Source organism: Musca domestica, unplaced genomic scaffold, assembly GCF_030504385.1.
Source record: "Musca domestica strain aabys unplaced genomic scaffold, Musca_domestica.polishedcontigs.V.1.1 12, whole genome shotgun sequence".
NCBI lineage: Eukaryota > Metazoa > Arthropoda > Insecta > Diptera > Muscidae > Musca > Musca domestica.
In genome coordinates this window covers 6496790-6509874 of record NW_026712155.1, presented here as the reverse complement: position 1 = coordinate 6509874, position 13085 = coordinate 6496790, and the positions used below count along the sequence as shown (strand labels likewise).

Below are 13085 nucleotides of genomic sequence, written 5' to 3'. Positions count from 1 at the left end.
CTCTTCACTCAATCTATTTTTAGGGTTTTTTCTACATATAGGAACTTTAATGTATACAGAAAACGTTTAGAGGGTATTCTTCCCAGAATTTGAACTTATAGGTTTGCTTTCATCCTGAAAATTTATAGGTGACATTCCATCTATCTACATTAAAAACAGCACATTTTGGAACTCAAAAAAAAAAAAAACATTGAGTTTCAGAACAGTTTGTACATTTTTTTTTTTTTATAAATAATTTAAAATATTTTAATAAATATTGTCTTCATCAAAGATTTTTTTTTAAGTTTTTATTATTCTCTCTTAACTTACAAAGCTTATCGCAATACTCCCGGGCACTTTTCTTCGACGGCATTTTGCTATTAAATTCCAAACGAAAACTGAATAGCCACAATTAAAAATTCTTTCACTTAAATTTAAAATCACACAGCGAAAAAAAATAGTTTCACAAAAAAACAAACTCGTCTCAAATAACACGCCTCGAAGTTGATGACTGAAATTCCAATTGACAACTGAACTAGCTAAGGTAACCAAAATAAATAAACAAACCAAACAGAAAAAAACAAAATCATAACGACACAAGCAAAAAATAAAAATATGGAAAAAATTGCCAAACAACCAGCAGGTCCGAAAAAAAAAACAACAAAACAAATTTTGCTAGACAACGCCAGCCAGCCAGCTAACTTACCCTTGAGTTAGTGTAAGGATATTTCACTTTCACGAAAAAAAACTACAGACAAAAAACTCTTTATATTCAACCGTTTAGTCAGTTAGTTAGACGTCGAGCTGTTATTAAAACATTCCTACAAGTCTAGTCATAACAATTATTGACAAAACATGCCTACTCTCCTTTGTTGGCTGGCAGGCAGGCTTCTAATTGCATGTTAATGTTATGCAGCATAATGTGGCTCATAAAAGGCAGGCGGCCCGCCAATACAATGTTCTATACTTTTCCTACTACAGGTATTTGGATTGTATTCTTGCAAAATGCCTGCTTGTGTAGGTTCTCTCGTTTGCTTCGCCAAGCAGTCCTTGTTGGGTTGTGTTATTTATGATAGATGATGGCCCATTATATTGTGGCCTAGGATTATGCAGCATGATGGAGAGTTCATTTTTCCCTTTTTGTTATTATGTTGATTTGCCCTTGCGAGTTTAACATAATTTCACAGTTAAGTATGAAATAATGAAGTTGTTTTGGCAATATTTATGTTAGTGCTCTGAGGAACAATTTTAATTTGAACGGTATTATTTCTTGGGAGATTGGCCGACAGGAAAGAAACAATTTATAACAATGAATATGATTATGAATTGAATGGATTATATCATAAACTACAGAGAGTGTAAAGCAATTGGTGAGAGGTTGGATTAGAATTGGGGAAAATGATTCGAAATAAATTAAAATCGGAATCCAAATATGTCCCTATTTTCGGAAAAGGTGATCTAATATAAAAAATATATACAGGGTGAGATGAAAAAACTGCAACCAACTTCAGACTGCTGTTATTTCTAAGCCACTCGTCCGACAGCAGTTAAAATTATTCCAGTGAAAGCTCATTATATCGTCCACAAGTATACAGAGGCATTTTGGTGAGAATTTTCCAGAAAAAAAAAAATTTATTCGTGAGGGAATTCAAGTGTGATAGTGTGATTTCATTATATTTGGCTGGAAAGCCACAAGTGGCTGTCGTTAGAGCACTCCAGCATGTAAATGTAAATAAATATTTTGCATCTCATACCATCGCTCGTTACCGTGATACTGGTAGCGTAGCCCGACGTCAAGGAAGTGGACGGAAGAAAACAGCAACATCAGCAGAAATGGTTCGAAAAGTAAAGAAGCGACTTGATTGAAACCCGCGTCGCAGTGGCCGAAAAATTGGTCCGGGAGCTGAACATATCGCAATATTCCATTCGGCAAATATTGAAAAATGAGCTCGGGGTTAAGCCACTGAAATTTCAAAAAGTGCAAGAACTTACACCGCAACAGAAAGAAAACAGACTCAAAAGAGCTAAAGAGTTGCTTCGCTTGGCCGAAAGTGGCGAACTGTCGAATTTGGTTTTCTCCGATGAGAAAACATTCGTTGTCCAGCAGTTTGTAAACAAACAAACAAATGTTTACAAATGTTTACTTGCCAAAGAGGTCAGCTGGAAATGTGCACCTTCGGTTGGCCACCAGAACTCAAGCGCCGGCCAAGGTGATGGTGTGGGCCGCCATAACAGCCGATGGTCGCTCTCCACTCGTATTAATCGACCGTGGCATCATAATAAATGCCAAATATTATCGCGAAAATATTCTGGAGGGTGTATTAAAGCCTTGGGCATGCAAACATTTTGGCCGCAGACCTTGGACTTTCCAATAGGACAGCACCATCGCACTCAGCACTCGCCAACCAAGAATGGTTACAAAATGAGGTTCCTCGCTTCATTTCCAGCGCACAATGGTCACCAAAATCTCCGGATACCAATCCGTTGGCCTATTGTGTCTGGAGTATTTTGGAAAGAAGCAACTAAAAAATACCAAAGTGTCGATCATCTCAAGCAAGCGCTTCGCCGGGAATACCGCAGAGCAACATTCGGGCAACAATGATATTAAGAAAAAAATGTAAAAATTATGGCGGACCGCTTTTGGGATTCATACTTCAAAGATAGACAAATATAAAAGCTGCGATTGATATTCATTATAGTTGGCATTATTCAGGACCAATGCCCTCTTAACATAAATAAAATAAGTTTAGCCATCAAACAGACTAAGTTCTGATGGAATACCATCTTTAGGTTTAATAAGAAGGTATGGTTTTTCTAAAAACAAGACATGAATATACAACGAATCTGAATGGAGAGTCCACAAAATGTGCCAATATTTTCATATCTAAATTGGAAATAATTAAAATTGCTTTTTGGTACTTGTGAAATGTATGTGTGTACATCTAATACGATTGCGGAATGTGACTATTAAAAATATAAAAGGGCAGGGTCATATATTCCGATTTTTGAGACAATCTTTAAAATGCATTCTTTCAGGATCACCATTAACAAGAATAAATTGTAATTCAAATTCTTTTCTATTTAAATAATTGAAAATTCTTAATTTCCAAAACTCACCTCTAGATGTTGGATGATTCATTAGTATCGACAAGGGGCATTCATCATCATCGAGTATGTATTCCGAGCCATCGCTGTTGACCTACGCAATTTAAAACAAAAATTTATCTCAAATGTCAAAAACTACGTCAAATAAATCTCCTCAAACCTGTACTAAACAATAATGCAACGGATCCGCCTTATCCAGTCCGTATTTTGTCAACATCTCACGGACAACAGCTTGAGCACAATCGCGTATCGACAGTAGGAGAGTTTTATAAGGCACATCTTGACACAAACTTTCACCATATATCTTTAATGTTCCGCCCGTATCGGGTCCACCATCTCTTGAACGAAATTGTTGCAGTTTCTTTTCCAACTTCTGTTGACGTCTGCGACGCATAACCGCTTCAGGATTTGATATGGAACGTGTAAACGATGTTTCCGGCAATTCGGTATACAGTTTGCCGGCAACTTGTGTTTCACCTGCATCGGTGCCATGAGACCCGTTGAGACCATTTGTTTGACTATTTGTTGTGGTATTACTGCCATCTGTATTTAGTTTGGCCAATTTCTCCTTTTTCTTTTGTTCTTTCTTCTCACGTTTGGAGAGTTTTCTCTTGAAATTGATGTCGTTCTGTTCAATTGGCTGTTGAAAGAAAAGAGAATTTATATTAAAAATTTAATTTTGAAAGTTACGGGTTTACTTACTGTGGTCTTTTGATCAATATTCTTGAGTAAAAATCTTCCCTCCCGATCATCGATATGCCAGTTTAGTTGCACTAAAAGTGGCTTCTCATCGGGATTTAGTCGCCTCTCCTCACCATTGGCATGTACTTCGTACAGAGCATAATTAGGTACAGACAGCATACGCATGTCAGGACGGAATTTTTCAATAAGGGTATCTGTAGAATAAAAAAATGATTTCGATATTATTTATAAATATAAAGAAAAGTCAAGGGGAATATATGAATATTTTATATTCGAAAGATTACTCTCCAAAGTATATCCTCTACATTGGGACCTGTAAATTTCTAATGAAACAAAAGGAATGAGTGTAACCTAAAACAAATATTTCAAAAATTACCCAGAAATGACGGAAATTCGTTTGAAAGGTTGTTAATGGTAACCGCCTGAGCAAGATGTCAATATATTTCAGGAAAGCTAATTATTCAGAGAAAGTCATTCAGAAAAAATAGGATTTAAGATACATTTAAGATACCTGAGAGTAAGGTAGGCACAATCTGAATTACAGCCAGCCTTCGTCAACGATAAGCCTTCGGTGAGGCAGTTTTCCTCGTCCCAAAAATTATACAATCTCAAGTCCATACGAAGTGAGTGATGGAATTGCAAATAAGGACCCGAAATTTCCCTCGAAGAGAAGAAGCATAGTGCTGTCAACTACAGCATGAGAAATACATAGAAGATTTTGGTCACTATAGGTACTCTGCAGCGGCAGTTCTCACACCTCCCTTACAGCTTCTAGTAGTTAATTGGATACTCAAAGTGCCTGATAGATTTGGTCCACCAATTTCAATTTTTGGAAGATTATTTACGTTTTCAGAGGTGACTTAAGGCGTTCTAAACGAAACTTAAGGCGTTCTACTTATGCACCTGTAAGAATAAAATTTCTATTTTTTTGGTACTGATTTTGGAGGGACATATTTATGCCTTTCTTCGTAAGACAAGTGCCTGGAAAGGAATGCTGAGTAGAAGGAAAGGAAGACCTGCTTTAACTTTATTTCTGCAAAAGGTTTGAGTGGGCTCATGGCACATCAGTTTCAGGATACCATGTCTATCTTTATAACATTGAAAGCTTTGGTAATGCCAAAGATGATAAGTTCGGCAGTTTTGTTGGTCACAATTTATATAGACAGGTTGCTCTAAAGTCTTGCTAATAATAGCCAGTTAACCCTGCCTCTTTGGCAAAGTTCGACGGAGAAGGAGCTACAATTATATACTGTGAGATATCAAGATCTTGAAATAAAGGGGTGATGGGGGATTAATTCCGAATACTGTAGGCTTAATGCAAATGAGATGAGACCGATGCTTAAGAGCTGGCCAACAATTCCAAAATGACGGCTTTTACACAATTTTGTGGGTAAATGTGACTAGAATGACTAGGACCAATATGGACTATGTTTTCACGCAGGTTGTAGAACCCATTATGAAGTATAAATACCAAATTTTACTCAAATCTATTAGAAAATGTTGCTCAAATCGTCTAAATAATAAATATTTGGAGGTGGACCTAGATATTCAATATTCACCCACCGAAGCTAGAACCCTTTACGAACAAATGGACAAATTCGTAGTAAAATGTGGGAAAAACTATCAAAATACCGAATATCAGGAGGTACCGTTATACGGGGGATAAACGAAAACGTGCACCTATATCTACAATGTTCCTCTATCGGAGCTAGAGTCTATTTCGAACGACATATGTTTACCTTTTTTAGACAAATCCGTTAAAAAATTGGCAAAAATCATCAAAATACAGAATATCGGGAGGTAATGTTATATGAGGGCTATACCATAAAATGTTCCGCCTCCGGATCTAGAACCCTTAACGAACTATAAATACCAATTTGTAGACTAATCCGAGGAAAATGTGGCTAAAACCATTAAAATATCGAATATCGGAAGGTACCGTTATATATGGGAGCTATATGAAAACGTGGACCTATACAACCAATGCTCTGTCACCGAAGCTGGAACCCATTAGAAACATCAAATACTCATTTTTAGACAAATTTCTGGAAATTTGTTGCTAAAACCACCTAAGTCCCCAATATCGGGAGTTACCGTTATATGGGGGCAATCCCAAAACGTGGACCGATATATCTTATTTTCAATATCAACCATCTTAGACACAATGCAAACTACTGTGTCAAATTTTAAAGCTCTACGTCAAAAATGTGAGCTGTATCGTGATTTCAACAGACAGTCGGACATCGTTAAATCGACTTAGGATTTTATGCTAATCATGAATATTTAGAGGTGTTACAAACGGAATGTCAAATTTAATATACCCTCCTTTCTAAGGTGAAGTACAAGCTATAGAAACTTTTATGTCCGAAAGGAGAAAACGTTCGCTTGTGATTATAGACCTAAGAAGTGGCTTACATTGATTGCCAGGATTTCACAAATGTTCAAAATTTAATAAGGATTGTAATTTTGTTAAATATTGGAAAAACCAAATAGGGAGGTAAGAAAAAACCTCGTTTGAATCATGACTCAAACTTCACAAAAACTCTTGAAACTACAATAAAACTACGATTTTTAAAGAAGCCCCTACATATGTTTCAAAGAGAGTAGGTGGGGACAACAACATTTTTTCAATCTCAACATAAAATAAAAAAGAATCACGGAAGTCACAAAAAACAATGGAACATTCCAAGCATTCTTTGATGAAAACATTCTTCTTTGTGTTAACCTACTTTTTATGTTTGCGCCCTACAATCTTATCGTTACATATTATCTTATCATTCGAAAAAAAGCAACAGGCATACATACCTATAACATCTATAACGGTGGCATCTGATGCAACACGTATGCATTTGGTGGCAACCTTTTGACCGGCATCTTGAAAGTAAAAACGCATCACACCATGGAAGAGTAGATTCTGTAAGAGAGAAAAGCAAAAAAACAAAACATGAGAATTGAATTGTACAATATTAACATAAAACGAACATAAAAAATAATTTTATGCATTTACACAACACACACATGTGTGCGAGTAACATAATTTCTAATACCATACCTCATCTGGTTCGGATAGGGCAAACAAGTCCAAACGATTTGCATTCCATTGTTGTATGACAGAACGTACAGCTTCGCGATCCAACATTTTCTTGTTTGTATCATGAGACATTCCCTGGGGATGAAAAGCTAAATGGAATTTGTTGCCTTTTTGCTGGCTCAGCACGCCCTCTCGTTCTTCTGTCTCCTTGAGATATTCTTTTCTTGGCGGCGACTGTTTATGTTTCCTAATGTTTTTGATATTTTATAGTTTTTTTATTTTGTTTTTGAGGATGGTGTTATATTTGCTGGACGAAATACATTAATGCTGTTCCTTTGCATGGGCTTTTATGCAGCGGCATCGAGACGGCCAGACTAAATCTCCGATGGACTGACTGACGGGTTAGTAATAGAATCTGCAATAAAAATAGAGAAAATATTGGGTTATTAGTTTATGATTTCTTGGTATTTTGTGCAAAAAAAAAATATTGAGTTATTTATGTGCGGATTTTTGATGTGCATAAAATGGTTTGAAGTTTTTTCTTGTGCAAAATTTCTAATTCGATAGCTATTTTTAGATTTATGTTCAGATCAATTTCAATTATTACAAGGAATCATGCCAATAATTGAGTAATAAATTATGAAATTGAAATTAGAATCTATTAGGGGAGGATTTGAAGGTACAGCATAGCACATTTTGGTATTTTGTGTTCAGGATTTGGCGAAAACTGATAACTAGGCTTGTTCATATCTATGCTGAATTTTGAATTACTGGAGAAAACGTGTATTTACTTATGAACAACATATGTTTGCTTTCAAAGTAATCGCTCCCAAGTTTTGAAGAAAAAGTAAAAAAGCTGTAAGTTCTGCATAGACAACTTTTGTCATAAGCCGTTACAATATTCAAATGCGAACATAAAAAAAAACGTTGAATAATTTAGCTAAAATCATCAAAATATCGAATATTGGGAGGTACCAAAACGTGGACCTGCGCAGATAGTTTTCTGTCACAGGCTTTAGTATCCATTACGAACTTCAAACCTGAAATTTGAAACAATTTCGATGAATAATGTCGCTAAATTATTAAAATACCGAATATCGGGAGCTATCGTTATATGGGGGTTATACGAAGACGTGGGCATGCAAATACAATTTTCTGTCTTAGGCTATAGCATTCCATTACGAACTTTAAATACCAAATTTGAAACAATTCCGGTGAATAATGTCGCTAAAATCATCAAAATACCGATTATAGGGAGGTACTGTTATATGGGGGCTATACGAAGACGTGGACCTGCACAGACAATTTTTTGTCATAGACTGTAGTATCCATTACGAACTTCAAATACCATATTTGGAACAATTCCGGAGAATAATGTCGATAAAATCATCAAAATACCGAATATCGGGAGGTACCATTATAGGGGGATATACCAAAACGTGAACCTGCACAGATCATTTTCTGTCATAGGCTGTAGTATGCATTACGAACTTCAAATACCAAATTTGAAACAAGTCCGATGAATAATGTCACTAAAATCATCAGAATACCTAATATCGGGAGGTACCGTTATATTGGGGCTATATGAAGGCGTGGACCTTCACAGACAAATTTCTGTCTTAAGCTGCAAAATCCATTACTATATTCAAATACGAAATTTGAAGCAATTCCGGTGAATAATGTCGCTAAATCATCAAAATACCGAATATCGGGATATACAATTATATGGGGGCTATACAAAGACGTGGACCTACATGATCCATTTTCAATACCTACAGACATAATTTGAGTTAAATGTTATTCGTTCCACAGACGACCAAACGGACGGACCTCGCTAAATCGACATAGAATTTTATGCTGATCAAGAATATATATACTTTGTGGGGTCTAAAATGCATATTTCGAGGTGTTACAAACGGAATGACAAACTTAATATACTCTCCATACTGAGGTGGAGGCTATAAGAAAGATTTATTGTTCGATTTCTACATTGAATTTTTGGTGCATACTTTAAGGGAGTTAGTTATCAAACTGGCAGCCAGGAAAAACATCAAACTCTAACCCCAAATTCACAATTTTCCATACTCCTAATGCACTCTCCACCCTCTATCAATAATCATGACCATGAAAAACTTTTAAAGCGGAACTATGCTCCATCATGTTCCCAAAAACACCTTTCTTAAATGCAAACGAAAAACTTTGACTGCCAAATGAAAATAGATGCGAACCAAAAAGAAAAACTGTCACAGCAACAACACCAAAAAAAAAAAAAAAAAAAAAAACAACAAAACTTTAACACAACATCTAATTGCTATTGTTTGAGACAAGCAACTCTTAAACAAATTAACGTTTATTTTCTTAGCCGTATTCTACTTCCACCCCCTCCCCGTCTCTATGAAAGTTTCTGCCATTTTCTTTTTTGTGTTGAGAGCAATGGGTGCATCGTTAAGACAATAAAACTGCAAGTCGCCTAACCAACCGAATGTTCGAGGGCGGAAAAAGTAAGTCAAGTATATAATTCAGTTGAGACAAGTCTGACAGACATATAGCATTGTCCTGATGCGTTTCGGGGTTACGCTTAACTGATTGTCAAGTAACAAAATTAAACTTAACGTCGTCTTGACATGAAGAATGATTGTCTTCTTTGCAGATAGTTGCAGGAGGAGGCGGAGACATTATGGTGGCAATGAACCTTGGGACAATAAAAACTGAAGATACAAATGCGAAACATTGCAACATACATTCATACAAACATATATTATAATTTGTCAGCAAAAGAGAAATAATATTAAGGTATAATTTTTGAAAATTGTCTCCATGTGGAAGTATGGGAAAGACCAAACCATTAACGGAGGGAAATGGTTGCAACATATATGTCCATGATACTACCAATCTCCATATTTAAACCCTACAACTTTTCAGCGACTATTTGACGGTCGTCTTTTGAACTTCATAAATTAAAGGCTATAATAATAATAATAATTATAATAATAATAATAATAATAACAAAAATAATAATAATGATAATAATATTAATAATAATAATAATAATAATAATAATAATAATAATAATAATAATAATAATAATAATAACAATAATAATAATAATAATAATAATAATAATAATAATAATAATAATAATAATAATAATAATAATAATAAAAATAATAATAATAATAATAACAATAATACTAATAATAATAATAATAATAATAAAAATAATAATGATAATAATAATAATAATAATAATAATAATAATAATAATAATAATAACAATAATAATAATAATAATAATAATAATAATAATAATAATAATAATAATAATAATAATAATAATAATAATAATAATAATAAAAATAATAATAATAAAAATTTGAAAATTAGGTTGAATATGCCAAAATTCATACAATTTGAGGTGATATATATTGATGTTATATTCAAATCTAAACCAATTTCGATAAAATTTGGCAGAGGTATTTTTTAGCTTTATGAGATATCTGGTACCAAATATCATTGTATTGGAGTTGATATTGCGAATCAGAGGGATGAAACATAAGTATATAGCCATATTTGAACGATTTTCACCAAATTTGAAGTAATTGATTCTCGGGCGAATTCGGTCGCTGGTGCCGATAAATATCCCATTTTGGACGAATATTACACACTGGCTAACAATAAAACTGAAATCGGACGAAGATATATATGGTAGGTATATACATTTGGACCGATTCTCAATTTTAGTATGGGTCATTCTTGGGCCAAATAAAAAATTTGTGGGAAATTTCATTGCAATCGGACAATAAATGCGACCTGTAATTTGTTTACCAAAAAAATGGACATTAATCGACTCAGAATGTGTTTCTATGAAGATCATCAAAAGGAACTATGGGTCTATTTCGTTTTTTTCTGCATGTTACAAACAAATGCACAAAGACATACCACCCTGTACCACAGTGTGGTGTAGGGTCTAATTATAAAATTTACAAGTAAGCCAAGACTATAGTCATGCGGGGCCGACCATGTGATACCCTTCAACACTAAAATATGTTGACAGCCCACTTATGTCAAAATCGAATTTGGAAATTTTCACTTTTGAAATGATGTCATAGAGCCCTGCCCAGATGTTACCCTTAGTTTTTTGATGAGGTTCATTTGCCCAATATTTACGCGCTCCCTCTTGTTGTTAGGTACTCAAAACAATTTCTCACGAAAGTTGTGGTCCAGTTTAAAGCTAAATATAATCCAATGGTCGTCCTCTTCTCATACAAAATTTCGTGACGATCGGTTTTCAATTATGACCTATAGATCGACTGCAAAATCAGGAAAATTTTAATTTGTTTTGGTCCATTTTAACCCCTAAATGTACATCTTCAAAAACATTGGGTTTCAATTCTGACCCAAACCCTGTCCCAATGCAAAATTTCGGACGGACATTGCCAGATCGACTCAGCTCGACGAGATGGGAAGATCCATTTATTTTCATGCTTGAGGGGTATCTACCCTAACAAATTTAGTGTTGAAATTAGATCAAAGTGTTTCAATCACCCAAGATCGGGTCGTAGTGATATAACAAGCCTCTGTCCGAATATTGACCAACATTGCGAAAGTTCGTCACAAAGGGTAAGTAAGTCTGAGAGGGTATTTTGGTTAAATTTTTTAAAGTTAAGACACTTGAAAGGGCCTCCTGAGAATCCAAAGTGTCAAAATATAACCAATTCGATTATATAACAAATTTGTCAAAATTTAGTCTAAGTCGCGCCACCTTCACACCAATACATTGACAATACACCCTCACTTACGTTTTTTTTTTCATGCTAAAAAAATCACTTCCATTTTTGACCCAGATTTTTTGATAACAAAGAAGGGCGAGCAAAGAAATTACATTGTGCTGCACATCTATGGGTAACATTTGGAATCCAATTAGGAAGATACGGCAGCAAATAAATGACATTTGACATCAATAAAACGAAAGTCAAATCTCAGTAGCAGCGGCAAGCTAGCGTTGGCTTTGTCTGCGTAACGTTGGAAGGCGGCGACATTTATTCTATAACGGAAAGGTGATTCCGCTTCGATGACTCGAGTATTGATTTTTTTTGTTTATATTAACTGATTTCTTTCTTCTATTCAAAATGTCAGGCAAATGGGAAAAACAACAATTTTTAAGAAGATTAAAAGTCGACAACAACAATTCTAACAACATTGTTTTTTTTTTTGTTGTCAACACATAAGCCATATTTTCATATAAACATCACGTTTTTCGGTACCTCCTTTATTGCCTCTCTTTTGACAATTTAATTTTTGTGTAGAGGTATTCTAAACACCCTCAAGTTTTTGTCGTTTTTTCTCTTTAAGAAATAAAATAATTTGTGTTCCGGTTTAAATTTCTTCAAAACTTTCAAATAACAGCCCCATGCGGTAATTATTTCCCCATTAAATGTAATTGAAACACATAATTATTTTTATCCGCCCAACATATCTTTTACAATTCTATTTAAATGATATTTGAGGAATTGTTTTCTGTTTGTTTTTGTGAATTTTTTTTTGTTTGTACTACAAAACTCCACTTAAAATGGTAACGTAAATCTGGGGAGAGAATTATATTTGACGGCCGTTCCTATACAATTTCTAGCTTTCGAAATACAATTTTAATGGTGTTCCAGTTGAGTTGAATTATAGACAAGGGGATTTTTCTTTTCTTGTCAACTTCACGTGGGGAAGTTGATTGCGACTTCCATTAAAAATATTTTTTGTTATCTGCGTAGTTACATATATGCTTTTAGACTTGTCGGGGATGGATGGCATAATACCTCTTCGGCATCTAAACCAGTAAAAAAGCTGTAAGTTCGACCGCGCCGCACTTTGAATACCCAATTTTCAAAATAAATAAATAAATAAAATCTGTTAAAAATTAAAAAGTTGGGCCGGGCCGAACTTTCAATACCCTTCACCATGTGGAACGAATTTAGCAATTTTCAAAAAAAAAAAAAATAAATAAATAAAAAAATAAATTAATAAAATCCGTTAAAAATTCTGTTAAAATCTTAAAAATACCGAATGAAGCCGTTATATTGGGGTCTATACGACGACGGTGGCCTGCATAGGCATTTTCAAATGCGAAACTTAAAAAAATTGTCAATAAAGTAGCATAGGCTGTAATATCCATTACGAACTTCAAATACCAAATTTGAAACAATTCCGGTGAATAATGTCGCTAAACTCATCAAAATACCGAATATAGGGAGGTCACATTATATGGGGGCTATACCAA

At 34.5% G+C, this 13085-nt stretch overlaps 1 protein-coding gene across 6 annotated transcripts in view; it reads right to left on the bottom strand.

The window, feature by feature from the left end:
- Nucleotides 1–13085, bottom strand: part of LOC101892464 (afadin) — a 176688-nt gene that overhangs the window by 102402 nt on the left and 61201 nt on the right. For 5 of the 6 annotated variants that reach the window (XM_059118130.1, XM_005190640.4, XM_005190641.4 and 2 more), the window contains 5 exons: nucleotides 6839–7232; nucleotides 6592–6700; nucleotides 3787–3980; nucleotides 3245–3724; nucleotides 3097–3178 (listed from right to left, as the gene is read on the bottom strand). In XM_059118130.1, the coding sequence (XP_058974113.1) occupies nucleotides 3097–3178; nucleotides 3245–3724; nucleotides 3787–3980; nucleotides 6592–6700; nucleotides 6839–6949 (976 nt within the window). In that variant the 5' untranslated portion in view covers nucleotides 6950–7232. Of the gene's footprint in view, nucleotides 1–309; nucleotides 368–3096; nucleotides 3179–3244; nucleotides 3725–3786; nucleotides 3981–6591; nucleotides 6701–6838; nucleotides 7233–13085 lie in introns of those variants that run through there. The other variant, XM_020039322.2, reaches the window with a different exon arrangement.